Raw genomic sequence first — 26,374 nt, 5'->3', positions numbered from 1 at the left:
CTTTGAGTCCCCAGTACTCTCCAGCTTCCTCATGTCATTTTGGGTCCTTCATCTCAAATGACAATTTCCGTTACCTAACTGGTATATTAAGGTGACATTACTTGCCCTTTCTCAACACCCATTTGAGACTTTATCCTCATGTGCCATGTATCACCTTTCCATGAAGATTTATTTTTTCATTGTTGCTGACCTTCAGACATTGCCGGTTGGAATGGTTTGTGCTGATTGTGAACAGGACACTTTATCATTCTACCTACATGCTCAGACTGGTTCTTCTTCCTAAGACTCTATCAGCCAGAGAAGGAGATAAATCCTATTCACCAATTCATCTGATTACTATTTCTCACTTCTTTGGCCAACCAGATCTAGTGTTTGTTATGTCCAGTGAGGGTCTTGAAAGTTTTGTTGCCTGCACTAATGCCTTTAGAGATGCTAGACAATGACTTTGTTCATTGGGATCATTCAGTTCCTCATGATTTATCCCTAGTTACATTGACAAGTTTGGTATGAAATTGATCCATATTGCTTATTCTGGGCTCTCATTGAGATAGAGGAGACTTCTGCAAGTCAAATCTCATCAAATTCATCACATTTCTATGCCCTTAGCAACCCGATTGAATTGCTCACTGGATGACATTGTGCAGGCTGGTATGTTTACCTTCCTCAGTACTTTATCTTACATTATTTGCATGATCTAGCAGTATCTTCATCTGAGGATCTTCAACTAACCCCTGTAGCAATATTAACCACATCTGCTAGATTATGCAAAGGAGTGAGTATTTTCATTGCTATGCTTGTCTCTTCTTTACCTTTCAGGGTCCCTTACCTAATTTTTACAGGATCTCACTCTGTGGTGAGTGTTGTCCAGGCAGGTGTGCTTTTATTAAACCAATTCCGCACTAACAACCACTAATTCAATATACTTTATCTAGGTTGCAACAGCCTCTGAAGAAATAAGGTGTTCCATAAGACCATTTAGAGGCTGACCTGGTGGTATTACTGTACTATGCTGGACTATCATGAGTAAAGCATAAAGGGATCCTGCCAGTTCTACACTAGCTACCATTAATTCAAATATATATATATTATCTATTTTGCAACAGGATCTGTAGAAATGAGGGGTTCCATAAGGCTGATCAGGTGGTATTGCTGTACTCTGCTAGACTGCCACTCATGAACTATCATGAGTAAAGCATAAGGGAATCCTGTCAGTTCTGCACTAGCAACCATTAATTCAATATATATATATATTATCTATTTTGTAACAGGATCTGCAGAAGTGAGGGGTTCCATAAGGCCACCAAAAGGCTTATCAGGTGGTATTGCTGTACTATGCTGGACTGCCAGTCATGGACTATCACGAGTAAAGCATAAGGGGTTCCTGCTCATCTCTGCCGATTATTGGATTGAATAAATTGATGTCAGTTTGCTTTTAAAAATTTAGGGAACTTGGTTCCCCTGTTGCACTGTTTCCAGAGCACTGTTCCTTGGGACTTCCCAAACTGCATTACCACCCCAGATTCTACTAGTGAAGCTATGGAGTCCTTATCACACCTGATTTCCAGTCATTTAGGTGGTGGACAGAGGATTTTCCTCCAGAGTATTAGATTGAATTTCCTCCACTGTTGCAGAAGAAGGTAAAGTTCGAGACCCTCCTTCTTGTGTCTCAGGATGTTTTTTTCCTAGATGCTGGTAGGAGAGACACCAGCCTACACAGGAGCCTACTCATAATACTGATTCAGATTTGACGTTCAGCTATCCAGTTGGGTTGAGCGTGGCCCTTCTTTTTGATCAATATTGGTTCAGTGCATTGTTCATGGAAGAGGGTCCATTATCTCCTCATAATTCTAAATGCAGAGTGGTCCCATCCCAGGTTCTTGGTTGAGCACAATTTGTTCTACATCCTCCCTATAATTCTGGGGAGACAAGAAGAATTTACCTTGCCCACTTGGTTGGGGAGGGAAGATGGGTGTTCGTAATTCCAGACCAGATGAGTTCTGTTTCCTCAGGTTGAGTATGGCATACAGGATCCCCTCATACTTGTTCTATATGTAGTACAGTTCCCCCACTAGAGTACCAATCTTCTCTTGGCACAACCATGATCTATGCAGATGCTTTTTGTATGGATAATGCCCTCACTGGCCCCTCCACCTTGTCAATGTGCGATTCTAGCTATAGTGTGAAAGGAAGTAAGAATGTTTTGGAAGTTAACATTTCCTTAAAACAAAAATATACTTCCAATGATACTTACCTGCACTGACACTCTCCTGCCATTCCTCCCCACTAAGAGCCGGTGTTAGAGACTGCAAAATGGGTCAGTCTAGAAAAAGTGATAACATTATCTGAATGAGGTGCTTATATACAGTACCAGGATGGAGGGCGCATTGGCATAGGTGGAGAGTGGAACATGACAGATATCACCAAGCACAATTAAGTGAGGAATAAAAGATTGGAGCAAGTGAGAAAAATTCAGACCAGTGCTTAGATGGGCAAAGGAAGGAAATCCTGACTGTAGAGTAATAGCTATAGTACGTTAGGGGAGGTAAGTATTATTGGAAATACATTTTCGATTTAAGAAAATGTTAACATTAAGAAGAATTTATTACTTTTAGAACTGAGATTAAAGGTAAGTTTGTACTTATGTCAGATATTTTTGGTATTTTCAATTTAGTAAAGTGTGATTTTTTTTTTATGCTCACAACAATTAATGGATATGTCTGTTTTTAGTTTAAATATCATCATAGACTGTACTTGGCAACTCCTTACTTCTGTGTACAATGCTCTGATACTGGCTGATGAGAGTGATATAACTCCACCTCTCCATCACCCTGTTTTAGCTTTTTATCTGGAAAATTTGCTTCAATCAGCAGAGCAGTGGAATCAGTTAGAAAAAGCCATTCAAACAGGGGTAAAGTAGATACCTTTATTTCATACTATAGTGTAAGTGCTAATGCTCATTTCTCAAAAGCTGCCATTTGCACATAGATTTTATCTTGAAAGTTTCATTCAGAGTCGCATCAAAAAGCATTGGCTGAGTGAAATTTAAAGTCTTAATACTTTATTTTAATTTGAATCTTTTCATAACAAAACTGTATTAAAAGAAGACTGAAGCAAAGCTTTTATGACTCGATGAAACTGTTGTCAAATTATTTAAAAAATTTGTTTTAAAATTCTGTTGATTTTGTGTACAACTAAATTTGGTTACATTATTTCTAATACTGAATTAGTTTTTACTTAAGATTGCAAATTGGTAAATGTTGTTGCTAAAACAAGAAATTTTTGTGTTACCTTCTGGATGTTTGTGTATAATATCTATATATAAGTAAGCTACAATATTTATGAAACAATTTTTTTAATTATTTCAGATTATTTTAGAAAATTGGGTAAAAGGACATACAGTCTTGTTACATAGTGATGGTGATCGATCTGTGTTACTTACCACTAATCAACATCCACCACAGCACATTTTTGTAGCTGTTTATACTGCAGAACTTCTTTTGCGACTTCATCAGTACTCTCCTTTAATAAATCCACCTGATGAAGCTTGTGATGATACAACACAGAGTTTACAACAGTTCTCTCATCTGCAGCTTAACTTGCCTTATGTTTTGTTAGCCACTATTTATTCTACTATTGCAGGTTATGCTCATAAAACTGTTAAAGAGGTAAACATTTTCAGCGTTATAAACTATATAGTAAATATATATATATATATATATATATATATATACATATCAATTCAGTGAGTACAAGTTATGTAAACTAATGTATAAAACCCTATTAGATAAACCAGTCTTGTTAACAAACCATGATTTATTCCTTTAGAAAAACTCCAGTATCTCATACACTGAATTTTCTGGAAAGTTATAGAAATAATTATTAGTGTTTTTCTTGGTGGTTTCCCTGGGAAATAAAAAGTTACATCATATTACTAACATTTCATTAGTTTTTTTCTTGTTTTTTATTCTTCCTTTGGTAGTTTTAAGTAATAAAAGTTGGATCACACGAGACCATGACATCAAACATTTTTTTCTAAACTAGATATATTTTGTAAATCATATAAAGTTTTACATGTTTTGAATTTGAATTTGTCTGAAGCAAAAAAATTTCATCTATAAAGAAAAAGAATTAAGTTATTTATGATCACATGCAGATTTAAATTTTTTTTTTTTTTTTGCTGTTTATTTCACTTAACAACAGCAAGGTATTTAAAACTGTCTTTATTTATTGACCTGCGCATGAAAATGTTGGTATATTTTTTTATGTTTTATATATGTTTTACAGTCCAATGAAGATTTAACTCGACAAGAACTACATTACCTGCTTAACAAATCCTCTTCCGCACTTATAAAAAGCCTGTCTACATCAGCTATGGAGGAAATGTTAGACAACATAGGACAACGGTAAGTATACTTCTAGTGTTTAATATAGTAAATAGTTATATCCTACTTTCTCAATACTTATGTGTTACATGTGTAGAACTAATCCTTTTTACATTCAGAAGAAGTTGCTAAAAAACAGAATCTCGGCATGGATATGTATGGAATTAAGCTTGTATGCATGATAATTTCTTTGATACTGTGTTTCTAGAGCAAAGTTTTTCACTCAGTGAATTTTTACTAGCTGTGTATATTTCACAACACTTATTGAATTTGGCCAACATTTTTTCCCACAAATACTAGAAATATCTATTGGCAACGTTAACTTATGTATTACTCATTTGTATTTATATGAATTTCATTGGGCTGTAGCAAAGCTGTACACATTAGTTGACTAAAACCTAGCTTAAAAAGTAGGTTAATTTCAGTGGCTTTTAATTACAAAAGACAGTTCATTTTTTCTCTCTACTAACACAAGATAATGTTTATTTTCTATTCTTACATGACAATTTTTGTCAGTATTTTGGCAAACGTTCATTGCTTGCTTTTCAGTATTTTTTATGCAAAAAAAAAAACGAACCTATGGCAAGAAACTAGTCAGTATATGTTGGGAGAATGACAGAAAAACACAATTTTCCACTAATTTTTTTTGTAAATGTGAAGTTTTGAGATGCTCAGTTTGCCTAATATATAGTTGATGTGACCATAATGGAATTCCTCTCAAATACCCACAAGTGACTCAGTATTAAATTTGGGAGTGTGTAATGGTAAAAGGTTCAATCTGCACTGTGGGCATACCACAAATATCTTATTTTGAAAAGTTATAAAGAAAAAAAAATGTGAGAAAGAAGCCTCATATTCTGAAAATAACTGATGTTGCTACTACTATTTCAAAATGTAGTGACCTTTTTCATGATGTGGTTATTGAGTAGTTTGAATACAATGTGGAAGTATATTTAAGTTTTAGTTGTCCAGATAAGTATTACTTGCCAAGCATATGTGAAAGTGGACTGAAGTTTGAATTACAGTAAAAAAAATGTAGAGCTTTGAGAACCCAAATAAAAGTGAGAGGCAAAAGGAATGGACTCCATATATGAATGTTACTCTTGACATTCTTGCACAGTATCAAATATGTTAAACTAAGAGAGGGTGATTTGATGGTCTGAACATAGAAGAATTAATAACAGACCAAAAAGTTAAATCTATTTAAATTGTAAATTTCTTCATCACTGACATAACAGTAGCAAGCAAACATATGCATATTTGTGGTTTTAAAAGTTCAAGATTAAATACAAGATGATTTAACAGGTTATTAGAATGATATAGTGTGTTTTTGAGGGAAGTAAAATCCCCTAAGTCTTCTTTGGTGGATTTAAGTGCCCTAAGTCTTCTTTGGTGGATTTAAGTGCCAGAAGAATGTCTAAAATATTGTTTGAGGTGTAAATTTTTTTTCCTCTAAAAACCATTAGTCTTCCCCAGAACAAGCAAACTTTGGTTGAGATATTCAGGAAAGAGAAACTTCCTGATCACTTGTTTTGTGCACGTGTGTGTGTGGTTTTTACTGGTCCACATAGTTATCTAAATTATGGAAAAGAAAAAAATTTGGTTTAGTATTTCTAGATCTAGAAAAAGTCCAAACCAGTGTCTAAAAGAATATGTTTTGATCTGGTTGAGGTAACATTCAGTTTTAGTTGGGTTTTTTCCATTTAATGAAGAAATAATGAATAATTTGAGTATGAAGCAACCAACAGTATTAACTTTCACTAGCTATTGTAAATTATGTATCATCTCATTATATAGTATAGCATAGTTCAGTTAATATCTGGTTATATTATTCTCTCTCTTTCTTGTACCTTGTCTATGGGCAGACATTGACAATTATGGCTGTTCATCATTCTTTGTTTCGAGATAACTGGGTGATGTCTTTTTCTTTTTGTGCTGGGTTGTCAATCCACTTTGTCAGGCCAGTAATATACTTTGTTCTTTGCTGTCTCTTTATCTAAGCTTCTTCATGGATAGCATGCCCTAGGAATTTTAACTGGATTTTTCTGAGGGTTTTTATATGCGATTTCTTTCCTTTTTTTTTCCTGCACTTTTTCAGTTCATGCTATTTCGAGCATTCTTCTTCAAAACCATATTTCAGTGGCCTGTAACTTCATAACTTCTTTAGTTACCTTCCTACATAACATATGAGAACTTGAGTGTTAGTGGTTCTTTTTCTTCATTATTGAGCTTATTTTTCAGAAAGCAATTTTTACCATTCATATTATTTTCTTTATTTCATCTTTACATCATCCATCTGTTGTTATGGTAAAGCCTAGATATTTAAAATTCTTGACTTTTTTTTAATTTCCTTTACTTTGTATATTATAGGGTGATATGATTCTTTTATTTGATATGACCATCCATTCAGTCTTTTTCAGATTAAGGGATAAAACTTTGACCTGTTGGAACATAGGTTTTCCTAGCTGCTTCTGTAATCTTTTCAGGAATGTATGTTGTATTTGCATTCAAATTATTCCCTGTTTCATGGCATTTTTGATGCAGCCATATATATTTTTTTCTTCTTTGCATTTCTCCTTGACTTCCAAATCTAATCTCTAGGTCTTGTTTTGGTAGTCATGTGTCATCCATTTGTTTTTACTCTTTTTTTGCTTGTTTGGGGATAATTTCTTCTGTTGTTTCTATAATAGATATTTTCAGTTGTTCCCACAGAATCTACATCCATTATAGTCCATGGGCCAATGATTTTTTTCAGTACTACCATTTGGAACTAAAATATAGTATTGCCAGTGCCCAATGGCATACAAACTATAAACAAAAATGTAAGATAACCATTCCAAATGAGTAGCTTAAGTTTGTAATAAGCAATGTTATGAGTATCGTGTTACATTCACCAAAAATTGTTTTTCTGGGTGTCACACTGTTTGACTGGCAAGGCTTATTCCCATTTTTTCTTCTTTAAAAAATAATTAAAACAGTATTAAAAAATTATAGCTTGTTAATAACTTTTGATAATTATGGTAAAAATATTTAAGAAAGCTAGTATATGAATACCTTGATGTGCTTCTTCACCATAATGGAAACCTATATGTGTTCTGGATGTTCTATGTGTACCTTGTAGAACTTCTATTAGCAATGATCTGGTCATCAAGAGAAGGTAATTGGTTGCTTTACCCCCATTCCATCCGTTTAATGATACCCTGGTACTTTGCCTATGATAGGCTGAATTATGTGAGGTTTTTTTCCCATATATTATGCAGAAATGACTAAACTACCTGAAAAGTGCCTGAAAATTTTTGAGCATTTCCAGAATAGTGTATTTTTGGTTCAGGTTGGAGAACATAATCCATTTAGATGAATACTTGTAGACCGAGCTCTAGAAGAAACAGTTAATAACAGCACAAAAACTGTAGGAGGCACCAGGGAATTCAATTTTAAACCAGGCACAGTTAACAAATACTACTTAACTGCAGAGTTTTGAAGTACATGTCCAAACAGTTGCATGATATGATTGATCTGTAGACTTATGGTATCAGTCATGCTGATCTAGAAAAATCATGTGTTAAAAGAGATGAGGAAAATATGGAGTCAGTTGTCGAAATTCTAATGAGTCAGTAGATAAATCCATTTGACAGCAATCCGTGAGACATTGTAAGCCTTTTGACAGGCAATGCTACCACATCTGATATTGTAGATGGTCTTTTGACAGCCCAAGAGAAAAGTGAACAAGTCTATGAGGATTTCAAGAAAGAAAGATTGCACAAGGGAAAGACTAAATAGTTTTGGACTGGATCCCAAAAATAAAACATCCGACATTTAGCAATATGAAGGAGCAGGGCAAGTTGAGGACAAGCAACAAAGAAGCTAACTGTAGAATATTTGACCAAATTATACTAATGGCTACAGGAAGAAACCTTAACATGCAAGAAGTGGTCAACCGTCCTCTTGGTCTACTTTCTTGGTCACTGGCTAACAACATTGGAACAGTGAAAAAACTAATAAAGCTGCCTTGGTCAGAGGACTTGATAAAAATGTATCTGAGCTTGTTGTTTCCCCATCAGCTTGTATAATTGATGGTATGAGTTTTGTCCAGAAGCTTCACAGGGAGATCCATACTTTTTCTGGGTTCTCTGGATAGTTATTTGGTTTTATCTTGAGAGTTAGTGGTGATGGTGAAAGAATTGATGTTGTATTCAACACATACAAGGAAATGTCAAATAACATGGCTGAAAGAATGAATAGAGGGTCTGATAGAGGAGTGATGTTTGCCAACATCATGCCCGAGCACAGAATCAAACAGTGGAGACCTTTTTTCATCTTGTGGGTCAAGCAAAAATTAACTTATTCAGTTCCCAATGGATGACTGAAAAAATCCACATTACAGGAGTCAGTTAGAAAGCAAAGTTTTTATTCAACATGTGGCAATTATTGTTTTAAAATAACATCTGAAAAGTGAGAAGAGGTAGATGAGCTAAAAACTAGACAAGTATATAGGTATGACGCCATTTTTTTCACCCATCCTCCTCAAACTTTCACTGAAAATGAAGCTTTTGAATAAAAAGTTTTTGCTATTGAAGTATTAACAATTGCCCAAGATAACATCATGTAACAATGCTACAGAAGTTTATTTCATTATAACAAAAAATGATTTTCTGGCAGCAGCCTGGCCTAAAGGTTACTCAATAAAAGATATGGTAGCTCACTTAACCTACTCAATACAGAAAGCTATTATATAATTTTGTTTTCTACAGATATATATCTACTCAAAAAACACTATGACAATTAGTTACAAATCTGGTACCAATTTGTCAAAATTCTATTATTGGTCCACGGACTATTATATCTGTTAGAAATGAACTTGTTCTTTACGGTGATCACATATTTTTCTTTAATCTTGATATCCAATTTAAGTAAATGAACTTAGTGTTTTGGTTTCTGCTTCAACTTCAAAACTTTCTTCATTTTAATCTTTATTTTACAAATTACTGGAATATGATCACTTCCACAATCAGCTCCTGGTGCTGTTTTAGCATATTTAATAACATTTCTAAAATTTTTATCGATAATAATAATAAAATCAGTCTGATTTTTTGTGCAGTCTCTCAGTCTTTTCCACATTCACAGTCTTCAATGATTTTGAAACCAGGTGTTTGCAATCAATAAATTATGGCTTCTGCACTATTCAGCCAGTTTGACCCCTCTGTCATTCTTTGAGCTTAATCTATAGGGTCCAACTCTTTGATAACTTGAAGCCATATTGGCTTATACAGTTTAAGAGTGCAGAAAAAGGCTTCATTAGGAGTTTAGATTTTGCAACATAGGCAAATACATCACACCATAACAGTTGAGGTTAAGAAACAGTAATTGGCTAAAAATTCATAAAACTACACTTGTATCCCTGTCAAATTAGCATTACTTTGTTCAAAAACTATTATGAATTTCCTCTTAGGTGGCTATCAGTGCTGTATTATGTTCATGAAAAAATTAGGAAATTCACAAAATCAAAATCTGTGATTTATTTTAATTTTTATATGTAAAACGTTTTTGTTGAAGAAATTTCAAATCTGAAATGTTTTTTTATGTATGGGAGAATGACTACAAGTCTATTTTCCATATGTTTTTAACTTAATGGTACAGTTCTGCCCTCAAGGCAGGATGTACCATTCGGAGTGTGATAAAGTTGAACTTTGTACAATACTTGTTAAATTTTTTTAATACTCCAGATACTAGCTTCATTTAAAAAACTTTATAAAACATTGTTAAGTTTGATAATACAGCTAACATTTATTTTTTCAACATTACTTCAAACAGTATTATTGTAGGTATGTTTTTACAGTTTCATTTAAAAGTTGTTTTGTGTACAGACTTCTTTATGACTGTTGTTAAGGTTTTAACAATATTGTCTGACATTTGCTTCTTTTACAAAATTTTGTACCATACTGTTGTTAAACCTAGGATAGTGGTGCACAACTTTATTTAGGAGGAAACCAAATCTGATTTGGAGGAAAAGCCATGGGCCTAATCTTTGAGGCAAAATTTAATATTCATGTTTTAGGAATTTTTAGTTTTACTCATAAGTTAGGCCTATTAGCAAAATTATCCTGCAGAACTTCACTAAAGAGATAAATGACTTTCATTAAAATAAGTGGCCTGGACATTTTATTTATTTTTACTGAATAATTAGAAAGAACCAATAAAGAAAAGAAGCCCATTCCAACAGAATCAGTGGTGATTTCTTTAAACATTGGGGAGCATTTTAAACCATGATTTTAGCTGCAGCATAGTGGTTCATAGAATGGCTCTAAGTTTTTTTTGTTTTTTTCAAGTACAAACTTTTAGCTCATAGTTCTGTCATCTCTTGACCAATTTAAGATCTAATTACACTTTTCAACTCAGGAGGACAAACCCTTTCAATTATTGTATTTGACCACACCCAAGGCTCCTTAGATTAATTTACTCTAATCCTACCTGAAAGAAGTTCAATTTCAGGGTAGGCCGATAGAGATCCTGATGAGTAATAAAATTGAATCAAGTATACGCACACTCCATGCTTGGTATTGCTGGTGCATAAAAATATAGCTAATACAAAGAAAAAAAGGTCTCAGATTAATTTACTCTAATCCTGCCTAAAAGAATTTCAAGTTCCGCAGCTATTGAGGATTCCCTCTTGTTTGGAGAAACAAGACTCAATAATGTTATGTAGTTCATTAATGAATTATAGAACATTTATTTCTTTTTAGGTGAGCTGTTTTTTTGTTTTTTTTCATATGTAATATTTAAGTGCTTAAGGGCCAGATTAAAGTAGTTAGTGAACTGTATGTTGTACATCACTGACTTAGGACAGCATTGCCTAATATTTGCTTCTTTTACAAAACTCTGTACAAAACTGTTATGTTTTTGACTATATTGTATAACAGTTGCTTCTTTTAAAGAACATTGTACAATTTTATTTTTGAGCTTTTCACAATATTTCCTTACAACTTTTTCTGGTACAGAGCTTTGTGTGATACTGTTGTTAAGTTTTGAGAGAATTTCCAAACATTTGGTCACTTTACAAAATATGTTTTTTAAGTTTTCATGACAAAAGAACATATCATTCCTTACCCAGCACCACACCCTTAATTTGCTTGGAAACAAATAAACCTATTTAAATATACTTTTATTTCTCCAACAGAGCTCCAGACAGCATGCTTTGGACAGTTGTCCTTAGTCATTTATGTGCTCAAATGGAAAACTGTGATGTTAACCTTAGGCACTGGCATACTAAGTATGCTTCTACTCTTGATGTGTAAGTTGTGATTTTTCTTCTTTTGTTGTGCTACAATACAAAAGTGCATTTCAACTAGAAAACAAAAATGGATGTTGTGTCATTGCATTAATAAACTATGTAGGCAATGTAGGTTGAAAATTTATGAGACTGGCTCTTGTCTTGTATTAATGTCATTTTTATTCTGTTTTGTACAGTGGACAATGATTTATTACAAATTTTGAATCATAGATTACTCAAAAATCACAGCAAGTGCAACCCATAAGAATGCTCAACTCTCAAAGTTGTATCTCAAAATTACATAGTTATTGAGTTTTAGTATGTTTTTATAACCAGTTAGTTGCAGTCACTTGCCTCAAGTGAACCATAGCATTTGTGAGCATTGATTAATATTAGTCAGTAAGACCTCAGTTCTTTCAGTGGTGGTCATAGATCAAAAGTAGTTTGGTCTTGTGAAAAACTATATATGTAAATGTGTTTATATATATATACAAGATTTTAATGGGTTTCACAATTTATTATAACTAACTTTAACTATGTTTCTCGAAGAACTTTTAAAATTAAGTTGTAAATGCCACTGTTACTATTATATTCTCCGCTTTCTGCTAAGTACGTATTAGGAACTCTTATTTATCTTTTACAAATCTTCTAGTAATAGTATAAAGATGCCTTGAAAAATGCTTATTTTATTATTGTATGTAAACAGTTATTAAACACTATTTAGCTATTAAAATAGGTTTGTCTTTAGAATGTAAACATACATATATGTATAAAACTAATCCAAAAATGTGTGGAATAAAACATCCTTAACAGTAAAAAAAAAAAAAGGAATAATTAAATATCTAATGCTTCTTAGCTGTGAGTTGATAAATGTTTGTATATAAAATAAGTATGAACTGTTGCTACGTTATCTGTCGTAAAACCTTTTGTAATATTTTGATAAGTGCTGTACAGCAATCATCTGTATCACTAATAACATAAACAGACATAGTCAGTACAGTTCTTTTGTTCCAGATATGCTCATATTTTGTTTGCACTCTCTTTTTAAAGAGAGAGGTGTAGTTATGTATTTGCTATGTAGAATTGTTTGGCACAAGAATGTGATTTATGCACAGCTCCCTTGTTTTAGTTGAGGCATATAGATATTTATGTAATCAAATAACACAGTTTTAAATCTCAAAATAAAGTCAGAATTAGTTAACACACACTATGTTTGATATAAATTAATGATTTTGTTACCTTATTAAAGATTTTTGGGGGTTAAGGTTTCAGGGAATAGGACACAGGAGAGTACTGCAGCATATGGTACCCTTCTTGTCTACTGACTGCCAGAAGAATCTACTCACATCTGTAATCAATCTTTTCCTCTGTTTGGAAGATTTCTCCAAGGAAGGTACAAATATCTCAGTAACTAAGAATTAATCTGAAATTAGTGTGTGATTTCATACTTTTAGAGAACTTGAATGTTATCTTACCTGACTGTTAACCTTGCTCTGGAGTCTAGATAACTTAAACATCGTCTTAGCTCTAAATCATTTAAACTTTATGTTAGTTCCATATGACTTGAATATTAGCTTAGCTCCAGTTGACCTGACTCTTAACCTCTCTCAAGATAACTTAACCAACATTTTAGTTCTAATTGATTTGAACATTAGCTTAACTACGGATGATCTGAATGTTAACCTTACTCTAGATAATGTTATTTTAGTTTATAAATAATTTTAATGTTAGCTGAATAACCTGACTGTTAACCTTCTCTAAATAACTTAAACATCATCTTAGCTCTAGGTGGCTTGAACACGAGTTTGTTCTAGTATCGAGATGCTTCAAGCATTAATCTTGCTCTAACTGACGTGAATGTTATCCTTTATCTAAATGACTCTTTCTAGACTATTTGAATGTTAATTTAGATCTAGATAACTTTAAAGGTCAGTTTATATATAGATTATTTGACTAATAGAGTGTTGAATATTTACAAAGCTGTAAATGATATAAGCTTCAGCTAACTTTGGATAACATGAACCATCACCTGGCTGGAGATGGTTGAACTTTAACCTGGCTGTAAAGAACTTGAATTTTAGCCCTCGGTTACTATAGATTAAATACCTTAACATTTATTTTGCAGGAGAAGATAGTTTCAGCTGCCTTTCTCTGATAACCACCTGTTGTCAACAAGATGAAGTTGTTCATGATCTGTCTGTAAAAGATGAATTGGGAGCTCTTTTGAATTTTCTCCATGGTCTAAAATCAACACAGTCAATGCTGTTTGTGTGTTGCAGGTAAGTGGATTAGAATCATTGTTTTTTCTTTCTTATTCCAACAAACAGTGATAGATCTTTATGTTTGATAACCCAACACTTAACCTTGCTTTAGTTGACATGAATGTTACTCAAGATGCATGATGGAGGGCATGGGTCAGCCATGTGATAGAGCTTAGGATTTCAGAGTGTTGTTATTACCAACTTACCTTGCATTTGTAATATTTTGTTCTGATGTGTTTATCATAATACTTGGTGACAGAAACTTATCATACCATATAAAAATGTTTTTATTTAATATACCATGACAAACATTTTGTTTTGAAACAGTGACCTACTTAAACAAAAGAAAGAGAATGTACTCTTCAGCTGCCAAGTTAGCCATTTCTTCCAGGTGATAGTTCAACAGTTTCCAACACTACTAACCTCTATCAACTGGGATTTTTTGCTTTGTTTACTTGCTGATTGGATGCAGGCAAGTTATTTTCAAATTCTTCAATCTTGATACTTTGTATTGCCAGTGAAAAATACTGTACAAATTAAATCAAAAATCTAAAATATTGTTTATTTGGTACAAATAGATATTTTGTGAAAAAAGGGACCAAGCAATAGGAAAGGAAGTTTGTAATAAAAATATATAACAAGTAATATTGTTGTGGTAGAGTTTTATTTACTACAGTGCTTAGCATCAGCATCTGTAAGATTTATAATAACAAGATACTCTAACTACTGTTATTATATATAGTTTCTGTTCTTGAAGCCATAAAAAGTGAAATATAGATGAAAGAAGGGAAAATGAACAAAACTGTGTGAAAACTTCTCAACATATAAGGTAATACATTTCTTAACACCACCTTGTATTTTTTGGTGTATTCATGTTTTAGTATTTACTTTTGTTAAAACACTGCAGAGTTGTAGCCATAGTGGAGATACCACAACAGACATCCCTTTACTTGCACTGATGAGAAGATCTTCCTTGCTTCTAGAAACTGTGTCATCACTTGTTGGAAGCTTGAAGACACACCCTCAAAAGGAGCTATTTCCACCTGATCTTTCAGATGAATGGCAGAACGTTTTTATGGAAACTTTGTATAACACTGTATTACAACTTTTTTTTAACATAGCAGGTAACTATTCTACTTTATATGTATTACCAAGTTCATTTGTTGTCAGTTTCAAAATATTAGTGTGGAAAGTCATGCATTGAAAACTAAATGCAGGAACCTATTGTGATTTTCTGTTATTATACTAATGTGACATTTTTAAACTTTTTAATAGGGATACATTTATAACACTTCATGTTTGTAAAAAAACAACAACTAATTTTGAAACTGTTTATATTATTATGGTATTACTATAATTCTTGAAGGAAAATTTCACTGGAAAGCTTTCTTCCAAGATATGTTGAAGATGCATTTCATGCTAATTGTTTTTACAAAACTTTAACATGCTTTGCATAGGAACCAGTAACTGTGAAACACATCACAAAATTATGTGTACATCATTTCTTTATCAATGAGAAAAAAAAAGTTTCAACGTCAAAATTTCATTTTGCAGCACCAAAAGTGGTGGTGTAAGGTGACCATGTAATTCTGGATGAGATATTTAAAAATTGTGTGGTTCATGATCAATAATGTTCTACTGAATTGCTTTTAAAGAGCTAGAGATATGTGAGAAAACATGTCCAAGCATAGGAATGACTTACTCGTTTACTGGTTACTGTCTTGTATTTTTTTGCTTGTTAGATCAGAATCACAGAATTCTTTATTATATTGTTGAAAAAAAAAATGCCTACGCGTTTGTGATTCTTAGTAGTTAAGGTTATGCTTGCACTAAACTTCTGAGGTTGTTTGAGTTAATTTGATTATTGCTCTAGTAACTCCAGTAAATAATATCACTGCATGCTTAAACGCTAGGTCAACAGTTTTGTTTGACCATCCATCAAGTAGGTTTCTATCACTGGGAAACCTTCAGACATTCAGTAAGGTTACTTGATTGTTAATACTATCCAGAAGCAACATCACTGGTTAATCTCTAGGTCTAATTATATTGATTGTGTGATGTAATTGTTTGGGTTTTGTGTTTCTTTGGATAGACATAACATAAATGACATGTTTTGTAAGAGGATTGAATTGTAACTAGCTTGATTACTGGTTATATGGATGATTTAGAAATGCATTGTTAGTTATATTGAAATTTGCCTCAATTGTCATATGAATATATACTTGTAAATCATGTAAATTGGATTTTCGTAATCAGCAATTGTAACATTCTCTGCTGAAATTAACCCTTTCCAGACTGGTGCGCACCTTTTAAGTGTTGAGTGCACAGCTGCATATCAAATTTCAAAATTTACATAAAAGTAACTGTATTTCAACAATCTTTTACTCAAAGATATTTTAGAATTGATATTTTTTTATTTTGTAATTGATGTAATTTACATAGAAAATGAAAACGATTTTCAAACTTATATTTATGTGCAGCTTTGAGGATTCTTGCCTGTTCCAAAGCATAGGTTTATATTTGTTAAGCAACTATCACCTCTTGAGAATATAATAACCAAAGTTGTTTATCACAAGATTTTTCTTCTCTTTCTCTGTATTTTATTAGTACACCTTGATTCCCACCCTTTCATGACCTCACAATAGGTTATTGAACAACTACTAATGAAACTCAAATTTCAAAATAGTTACAGACAAAGTTTAAATATTATTGGATTGAGCAAATTATAAACTATTCATATCAGAGAATAAAGTGTGACAAATAATTTATGGTTTTGTGGGAAAGTGACAAGGCCTAGCTTTGATAAGGAAGAACAGTGGAATGTCGTGGAACATTTAAAACACTTGGGAACAAACCACAGATCATGGATTTTTTATTCTTCCATTAGATGCTCTTTTCAGTCCTGAAAACATTTTTTTAATTATATATATTTGAAAGCTTCAGAAATATTTCACTATGACAAGACATCAGGTGAGCTTCATTAGGTTTAGGGTATAAGGTGAGTAATGGCAAAACACTCCAGTGACTGAAATCCTTATTTATTGAATATTAATGTTATGTTTATCATATTAAAACAATGTACTTAAATAAAAGAACTTAGAATTTATTGTAACAAAAGTATGTTTGTTAAATTGATTTCAACCTAGTCAACCTCTTGCCATTTTGAGAGTTCAGGTTCTATTTCACAATATATCTTTATGAGTTTCTACTGTTCATTTTATGATCTATATCCAGAAGTGATGACTACTGTAATCATCAAAATAAATGTTTTGATGAGTATCATTCAAGTTGAAACTGAATGGATATATGAAATGAAACTTTCTGATAAAACAAAATTTAGCTTCTTAAACAAAAGTGACACCCTCCTGGACTGGAAAGGATTAATGTTAGAAAACACTGAATTATATAAAAAGTAGCCTATTTGATGTTCAACAGTTAATATTGGTTTTATTGCAAGAAATATGCAAATAATCATCAGTAACAAGTTTTTTTATCTACTTTAAAGGAAAGGTACACAAAAAAGATGTTGTAACAATAGCAGAAGAAGGAGTTTTAGAATCTCTGGGTTCCTGCTTAGAAGGTATACCTGTTACATACCTTCTGAACATCACGCTACCTCCAATACCTACTACAGCAGAAAAATTCCAGTATAGATCACCAGAGTTACCATCATCAGTCACATCTGTGCTACAACACCTGTGTCCACTGCTGACCTCTGGTGTCTTATCTATACAACTTGGAGCTCATCAGTTGCTGACAAAGTAAATATTATTTAAAGCGTAGCATTATAATTTCAAAATGGGGAGGTGTTCATGAATACCATTAGCTATGTGTAATAACAGGAGTAAAGGACAGTGAAGTTATAAGCCTTAAAGTTGTTTCGTTCCACTTTCATTTTAATCATTCTAGCAGAAGAAGAGAGTTAAATTTGGTAAAATAAAAGTATGATATAAGTTGTGCATTTAGCCATATATTTTGAAAGAATATCTTAGATTTCATACCATGTATGCAATATTATAGTTCACCTGTTTCAGTAATTTATATTTATCTTTATTAGAAACTTCACTGTTTGAAAATTAATGGTTATTTTTTTGTCTTTTTTTCTAGGTTATTAAAACTTTCACAGGATTGCATTGTGCCATTGTTCATACCCTTATGATTTTTTTAAATTGAGTATAATTAGTAGTTATAGTAACTGAATAAAATCACCATTTCTTTGTACAATCTAATGATGTAAGTTATTTGATCCCTTTTTAGAAATACTTAGTATGTTAGTTTGAAATTGCATTAACTTTCAGACTAGTGTCATTCAATAAGAATACAAAGTAGGATGTATTGTACATATAACAGATTCTTAGGCTTAGGACATGTCGCATATAAACCTGTTTTTCTAAAGTTGATTAAATTCATACTTGTAAACTAATTGACAGAAAGCTTACAAACATAATTGATATTATATTATTGCAGTTGTTATATTGATAAATGTGAAATTATACTCCAGTTCCTATTAAATTTTAGTGTTAATTTTTGCATTATAAAATACTGAAAATGTTTTATTTCCCTTAGTTAATCAGAAACAGTTTTTTGATGGACAAAATTATTATTTGACAGTAATTTAAGAGATAAAATTGTAAAGCACTGGACTGAGCAAATTGTAGAAAAATAGGTAAAATTTACATAAACAGTTAATAATAAATATTCTTAATTATGAGTAATGATAAACTACGAAAAGTTTCTTTGGTCACTTTGACTTAGGTCATTAGTTGGATACTCGTGAAGTTAGTGGTGTTTTTGGCCCAAAAGTAGTGGACTTATATATATATATATATATAAATACATTAAAGTGAGCAGTGTAAAGTGACTAGATCCTTTGTACAAAGCAGACTATTAAAAAGACACAAAAAAATAAATTTTTGGATGAAACTTGTTTAACTTTATAGTATTGACATGAAGATGTTAAATATTGCATAGCCACAACTTGTTCTAAATCTTTGTCACAGCTGCTTAGCCACACTCCTGCTACTTTTTTGTGTTAAAAATTAGTTACCTTTTCACCAAAAGATCCTTATTTCTTTACCAATGAAATAGTATAAAGGTGGTAGTGAACAGTGAGACTGAAACATCAATTTGATAGTAGTACTTCCATTAACACAGTATTGTTGGTTTTTTTCAGGTTAGTTCCAGAACTACCCAAGATGTTTTTGAACCAGGAGAAGATGCAGGATGAGGAAGAAATTATTAAGTTAGTAGAGTTTACTAAAAAAATTTTGCAAGATAGTTTCTTTACACTAATATTTTTTGTTTTATTTTACTGTATATCTGAAAGCTATTATAGTATTTTGTGAAAACAGTAAGAAAATGATGTCATTAGTTTAGGTTGGTGATGATTACGTAGCTTGTAGTTTTTTTAACTCATTACTGCGTTTCCGTACTTTAACTTTTAATACAGTATGTGTATGTTCACAAAATTTGGCAGACTTTCAGTAAACATTACAAGACTTTTGTACATTAAAAAATTAGACTTTTAATTAAGTATTTTGTAATAAAGATTTGTCTGTGAATATATCAAATAGTTTTGTTTACTAATTTGAGTGCAATGTGATTTTCATGTTAAGATTAAAAATATTTTTATAAATCTGAAAATTTTCAAATTTCATTTGTGTAATCTCTAAAACCTCTTAAATAATTAGAAAATGTTATTTTTCAGCAAAAATTTATATTTCATCTGTTATTTTCTCTACTCTAACTCAATTTGACTGACCTCATAATCACCCCAAAAGAAAACTTGAAATAAATCTAAATTAACCTTTCTTCTTTCTGGAATGACTTCAAATTGTAACATGAAACTACATTTGTTCATTCTTTGATAGGTTGTTTAGGCATAGTATTCATGATGAAACTTAGTTGAATGAATGGCAGCTGCCTGTTGTAGAAACACAAGTGTAGTGTACAATGTTTCAAAAGTCTTCTGCATGAAGATGAAAGAGGAAACCTTTCAGACATCATCCTCTACACTTGTGTTTCTACAACAGGCAGTTGCCATCCATTCAAGTTAGTTTCATACATTTGTTTATCCTAAATAGCTTTAAATTCATAACAGTATACATCTGTTTATATTTAAGTTTAATTGCCCTTTGAACCATGTCTAAATTAATATTCCCATCATAAAATTTGTAAATCAGTTGACGAACGTGGAGCTCATGTTACCCTATTGAATTGCACGAGCTACCCATGAGCATACCTAGTGAACAATTTTTACTATTATTATTCTTTATTTCACCTTATCTAACCTAAAAAGTTTCTAATTTTTACATTTAATTACTTTGAAAATAACAAATAAAGAATACACATAAAAAACAAGAAATGAAGTACTTGACTGGGTCTTCTTCCTTTCTTTTTCTTTTTTTTGCTGTTGATTGTCAGTGAAGATTAATCCTACTTTTTTATGCTAATGGTACTACTACATTAAATAATTTTTTATTTAATTAAATAATGCAACTAAGAACACAGAATAATAACATGCAAAAAGTGGACAATGTACCATAACTATCATGATTTTTCTGGCTTTCTAACAATGTGACAGGAGCAGTTAAACACTCAGCTAAGCTCACTGATGTGTTTGCCATGGGAATAAAGTTTATATTGGAAATGAAATAGACAATTCTCTGTACAGAAACTAACATGATATGATATGTCATTTGATAGATTAAAACCTTGAATTTCTTTTGGTTATAAATAATAGTGTATTAAACATAAAAGAGAACTATTGGCAATTTCTGACAGAGAGGGTGTGTGGCAAGTGAGGTCTGATTTTTTATTTTATGGCTCTTTAACCAATTAAGATTGAAGGCTATGAAAATTATGCTTTGCCTGAGTGATTACAATATTATAATGAGTAATCTACATTAAATTTCATATATCTTGGAGTGATGGTAAATAAATTAGAAAAGAAGGTGATATCTAGAGAGCAAATATTACATTTCTCACGCAAGGGAAAAATTGAGGATTTTTTAATATTGCTTTATAAAATTAAAACTTAAAACTTATATAATGTTAAAATTTGGATTATTAGCTATGCTTTATGCTAAGTTTACATACATACCATGATAAGAAAGCTGTTTAATTAAATACCGAGTGTAATTCACTAAACCCTCCTGATACACTTACAAAATGATGCCTGTTCTGGAAGAGTTAATCAATTTTCAGTACCAAACTATTCTAAAAAAGTATAAACATTGTTATTATGTCTGTCAGTATAAAGAAATAAAAAGATTTATTTTAACTATTGTCATAATTTTGGTATTTCCCAAAGGTTTTGATTGCATTTATAACAAGTTACCTTTTTTTTGTTCCCTTAATTTTTTTACATAGTAGCTTGACATGCTTCATGTGAGATTTGGAGAAATTTATTGTTATTCTGATAAACTGTTATATCTTTGTTTCATCACCCTTGCACCTTTTTTTTCTTCTTGTGTTGCATTCCTTTATTGAGAAACATCAAACTTGTTTTGCATTCTCAGCTTTTGTCTCCCTGTTATACATTTTTGATAACTAAAGTTCTGCAATATCTAAAAGTCAGTGTTGGAAATGGTACTGTTACCTGGATTTATTTACGTACTAATTACCTTTTTCATCTTCCTAGTTATCAGTCACATCTTACTTGAAATCTTCATGTTTGGCTCTTCAACTAATCAAAATTTCTTCTTTACATCCTATCTTCAACTCAAGATTGGTTTCTGTCTGTACTTTTTGTATGATTGACTTTTACAAAAGGCAGTGTCGAATAAGTGAAGTTAGTTCTTTCTTCATATTCAAGTCACAGAAATGATGTTCAGTTAATGATCAAATTTATTTCTTCATATCCTTTTTACCAAATTTTTTTTCTTCTATCGTACCATTTCTAATGAAAGTTTTTGATACAAAGCTTTCAACTTCTACCTTTATCCTACTGACAATTGTAGCTTTTAGTATCAAAATAGATCATTTTCTCCCTCTGGGTTTCTGTATATCCACCTTTTTGATCTTTCACTAGGATGCTTTTGATTGGTGTTACTCAGTTTTTAAGAGATTGTTTTTTGTCACCAGATTCTGATTTGAATACTTTTTACAATGTTCTCTGCTTTATCGCTGTTATTCACATCAAATATTACTTGGTTAAGAACTATATCAGTAAGTTATCTTTCTCTTTCAGACTTTTTAAACTGTAATAAAATACGTCCCAGATACATTTATAACTATTTTGCTTGCAAAGTACAGCTTCCCACATTCTAACATGTAACTCAGCATTTTGTAGTGTCTGGATCAGAATTTTTCCTACAATACTTATTATTAAAGAACTTTCAGCTTTAGAAATGTCTAGTGCTGTTTTAGTGTGTCATCTCTCCATCCACATATCAATAATATTATAGCAGTGCAGAAGGATTTTAAGTGTTATTTTTGTCACTTACATTCCTTCCTCCTCCTCCCCTCCCCCAAAGAAAAGACACAACTTATCAGTTTCTTTTCGACCTCTTTTTATTTAAATTCTGTTGCTCTCAAGAAAATATTTTAATATTATCTTTTCTCCTTGTTTTACCAGTGTATTTTATCTTGTATTTATTTGGCTTAGCAGTAAGTCTGTGTACTTCTGATGTTAAAAATCATGTTTCATGGTGGGCACAGCCAGATAGCCCATTGTGTAGCTTTATGCTTAACAACAAAGAAACAAAATTATTCAAGTAGAGTATGCCTGTTACAGGAGCTATAGAACAGTTATTCTTTCAGTTTAAACCTATACTAACATTTATTTTTTTTATAGAAAACCTGTACCTTTGTTTAAACTTGTTAAAAAAAAGATACTCTTGTACCCAACAGAACACTTCACATTGTTTCGGGAAACAAAATAATCTTATTTTCTGCAATGAGAAAAAGGTTTCTGGAGAGTTTATAGGATTAAATTTCAGGATAGTGTGAATGTTTCAGTTTGTATATAAGTGCCATTGTTTAATAACACAAAATGAATTAGGTTCATCAAGATAAAGAGATGTAACCAATACTGCAAGAATTACTGTTATTTTATAAATTACGTATTTGAACAGGGCAAAAAGAGATGTTATAGTGCAATTGATATAATATTTTGAAAGATCACACGACCATTCTATGTTGCTGCTGAAAATTATTTCTATGGATGTACTTCATAAATCTGGATATCCTATAATTGTTATGTTATGACTTAAAATTATAATCGGCTTAAACCATTTTTGTCAGGCCCCCACCAGCAGCTCTGTCAGCAGTTCTGGATGATACTAGTCAAGTGGTGGAAATATTACTCTCTGACTTTAGAGTTGGGGATTGCTGTATTGTACAACCCTACACAGACTCTTACACCTACTGTATGGCCTACTTCCTCATTTGGATGGAGGTGATGGACTTTTTCAGTGCCACCCCTTCAGAGGTAGATTTCGTATTTCTGTTTTGTAGTTTTATAGCAGGCTAGCAATATAAATAAGATATCTCCCAGTTTTCTGATCATTTGTAAATTTGTTGGCAACTGTCTACTGACCGTATAAAAGTTTACAAACGAGTATTAATCACAGTAGTTAGTTTATTATGTGAATAGTGTTTATCACATAATTTCTTGCCAATGTGTTTATCTGTGAAATAAGTAGAGTAGTCGACATTTTTAGTTAAAATGTTGACTGTGTTACATATTAAGTAGAAACTTCATCCTGTGTACTGACTTTGTAATTAGTGTGCAACAAGTAGGGTAGTTTGTAGTCAATTTGTGTTGAGTTGTGATGCAATTGTAATTATATTTATTATCTTTAGATAATAATCATGTTATTATTTAAAACCCTATGGTTGAGTAAAGAATAACATCTCGATATATTGAATTGTGATATTAGTATGAAAATGTAATCTTGATGATTGATTTTACAGTAAATGGTCATTAAAGAAAACACTGAATTGTTTATTAGTAAGAGAATTAGTTATGAAAATTAAATTACTAATTGATTGAAAGTGGTCATGGGGTTCAACATTGCAGAATTGTAAAATAACTTGTTTCAGAAATACTAGAATGTACTTTACTCTTAACTTCATAATTACTGATCATTAAACTAGCTAGTAAGTACGACTGGGAAGAAAAATTCAACTCTTCCTGCTTAAATCTCGGGAATTTAAAGTAAGATTTGATATAAAAGACAAATTGTAATAAACTTTATTTAAGTTAAAGAAATATGTCATGTTTTAAATATATATATGTATATGTGTGTGTATGTATGTACGAATGTGTTTGTGTACATGTATGATACATCATTTCAACCAAAATAAAATTGTAAATTTAGAATTTCAATTTAACTGTTACAACCTAAAGGTAAGCTAGCTTGGCTGTTTTTATTTTCAGGATCATGTAAATGTTCCAAAAATGTTTCTATTCATAGTTAAATGTTGAATTAAAGTGAAGCAAGTACAAAAAATGTGTCTTTAATAAAAAAAACTGTACATAATTTTGCATGGCTCAATTGTTTTTGCTTTTTTTATATTTTATCATCAACATCATGGTCTTTGTATACTTTTAGAATCGTTCAGAATATGCCAGTTACTTGAAGAATTCCAACCATCTTTCCAGTCTTCTTAGTTACCTCTTTCGCCTTATGCCTTCTAACCCTACTCTTCCACACACTGGTGAGAAACAAGTCAGTCCCAGTAAAAACCAGGTTCCAACTCTTTTCTCCGAACCAGTCGACTTATCTGTAACAAGTGAGTTGTTATTATTGTTTTTAACTTCTGCTTGATCTTCACATGCTGTTTTTAATTTACATGTAGTATTAGATATTATACAGTAAAAAAAAAGTATGGAGGTAGATGCAAAATATATAAATTCTTATTTTTAATAAATGTACCTTGTACAACTTATCTTACAGTTGTAACTCAACTATTTGTCTTAGAGGCACACCCTGTTCACATCAGTTTTAAGAGTAAAAAACAACATTTGTTTTGACACAATGAAGGGTAAAATATTTATAATTACGTACAGCCAACTAATTTAAGTAACACACTTACCATCATAAGGGCTAATATCTACAGTGTTAGCTTAGAATATATTCAGCTACAAACCATTAATGGGTGAATTCCTTTTCAAAACCTTTGATTGTTGCAAGAAACGTTGGTTTTTGTGTTTTTTTACTCTTAATATAGTAGCACAATGTGCCTGAAAAGAATTTAACCTGTATGTACGTCAAGTATAAGACATGAATTGTATCTTGCAGGCACACCTAGTTCACATCAGCTTCAACACCTTGCATGTCAGGTGTATTTAAATTCTTTGAAGAAACTACCTGCTCTGGTCCGCCAGTGGTGGACTGAACAAGACAAGAGAACTACGGACATTGTTAACAGGTAGCATAGGCAACACTTCTGGTTTGATTTTTAATATAAACTTCATATATTGTGTCACTTAAAGAGTTACAGTTATAATAATTTTATTAAAATAACACCAGCTTTTTTTTTTCTTCAATTAAAATACGACTTTAATTGTATACTTGATATGTTTGGTTTATATCTTTAGGTTCACATCAAAGTATGTCAGTAGCCTTATCTATACAGAGGAGATCCAAGCTGTACATCGTGGAGATCAGAGATTCAAGAATTTAAAGGTGAGTTATAGTGTAGTCTTTTTTTAAGCAAAATTTTGTGAACTGCATTAAAAGTTTAGTTATAAAAGCTATGTTTTTCTACTTTTAAAGTGAAGAAGTTCAGAAGGTTTCATGTACTACATTTTTCTGTACTGTTGGACAAGGTATAACATCCATTTACTTCTAGGTTAAAGCTCGGCCAGCTGCACGGGAAGTAATGGCTACCTACACCATAGATGAAGTGACAATAGAACTGGTCATTCAGCTGTCGGCCAATCATCCACTGGGTGGTGTTACAGTAGATGGTGGAAGAAGAGTTGGGGTTTCTAACACCCAGTGGAGAAACTGGCTGTTACAATTAACCACCTTTCTGACACACCAAGTAAGTGAATGTGTTTGTAAGTTATATCACTTCAAACGTCGATTGCATAGAAACTATTTCTTATACCAGACTGTCAACAAAAAACATTGAGATACATTTCAGCATTTTAATCTCTGTTAATGAATGAACCAGTTAGGATCAACAAGGTAGACCTACTTTCAGGATATGTACACAGGTTCAGTACGCTATATGAAAATAATTTCACCACATGATTACAACAATTCAGGCTCTATTTAATGACAAACAACTGTGCTGCAGCAAAGTTTCCCTCACAAAATGCTGTCGTATCTACAATTCCCTGGATGGTTTCCACAATCCATTTAGCATGTGAGGATGGCAGTTTCACAGTGCTTGTTTCAACAGTATGATTGCAAAGAAATGCTACATCTGGTGGCTTGACCTATATTTATATCTTTCATATGGAATAAAATGAATACTTATTTTGTTTTCCAGTTGATAAATTTTGG

The 26,374-nt window shown here is 31.9% G+C and overlaps 1 protein-coding gene across 1 annotated transcript in view; it reads left to right on the top strand.

Annotated features, from left to right (window-relative positions):
• LOC106472215 (E3 ubiquitin-protein ligase listerin-like) overlaps nucleotides 1-26,012 on the top strand; it is a 66,699-nt gene extending 40,687 nt beyond the window's left edge. The window contains exons 16-30 of the mRNA XM_022400821.1: nucleotides 2,728-2,908; nucleotides 3,366-3,665; nucleotides 4,285-4,403; nucleotides 11,557-11,670; nucleotides 12,915-13,042; nucleotides 13,775-13,928; nucleotides 14,238-14,382; nucleotides 14,818-15,034; nucleotides 17,416-17,671; nucleotides 19,084-19,152; nucleotides 23,157-23,343; nucleotides 24,470-24,650; nucleotides 25,160-25,289; nucleotides 25,459-25,546; nucleotides 25,713-26,012. Coding sequence (XP_022256529.1) covers nucleotides 2,728-2,908; nucleotides 3,366-3,665; nucleotides 4,285-4,403; nucleotides 11,557-11,670; nucleotides 12,915-13,042; nucleotides 13,775-13,928; nucleotides 14,238-14,382; nucleotides 14,818-15,034; nucleotides 17,416-17,671; nucleotides 19,084-19,152; nucleotides 23,157-23,343; nucleotides 24,470-24,650; nucleotides 25,160-25,289; nucleotides 25,459-25,546; nucleotides 25,713-25,997 — 2,554 coding nt within the window. The 3' untranslated portion in view covers nucleotides 25,998-26,012. The remainder of the gene's footprint in view (nucleotides 1-2,727; nucleotides 2,909-3,365; nucleotides 3,666-4,284; nucleotides 4,404-11,556; nucleotides 11,671-12,914; nucleotides 13,043-13,774; nucleotides 13,929-14,237; nucleotides 14,383-14,817; nucleotides 15,035-17,415; nucleotides 17,672-19,083; nucleotides 19,153-23,156; nucleotides 23,344-24,469; nucleotides 24,651-25,159; nucleotides 25,290-25,458; nucleotides 25,547-25,712) is intronic.
• The last annotated feature ends 362 nt before the right edge of the window (nucleotides 26,013-26,374 follow it).

This window comes from Limulus polyphemus, unplaced genomic scaffold (genome assembly GCF_000517525.1).
Source record: "Limulus polyphemus unplaced genomic scaffold, Limulus_polyphemus-2.1.2 Scaffold5167, whole genome shotgun sequence".
In the NCBI taxonomy this organism is placed as follows: domain Eukaryota; kingdom Metazoa; phylum Arthropoda; class Merostomata; order Xiphosura; family Limulidae; genus Limulus; species Limulus polyphemus.
The sequence above is the reverse complement of the archived record's forward strand: the minus strand, read 5'-3'. Positions and strand labels throughout refer to the sequence as shown.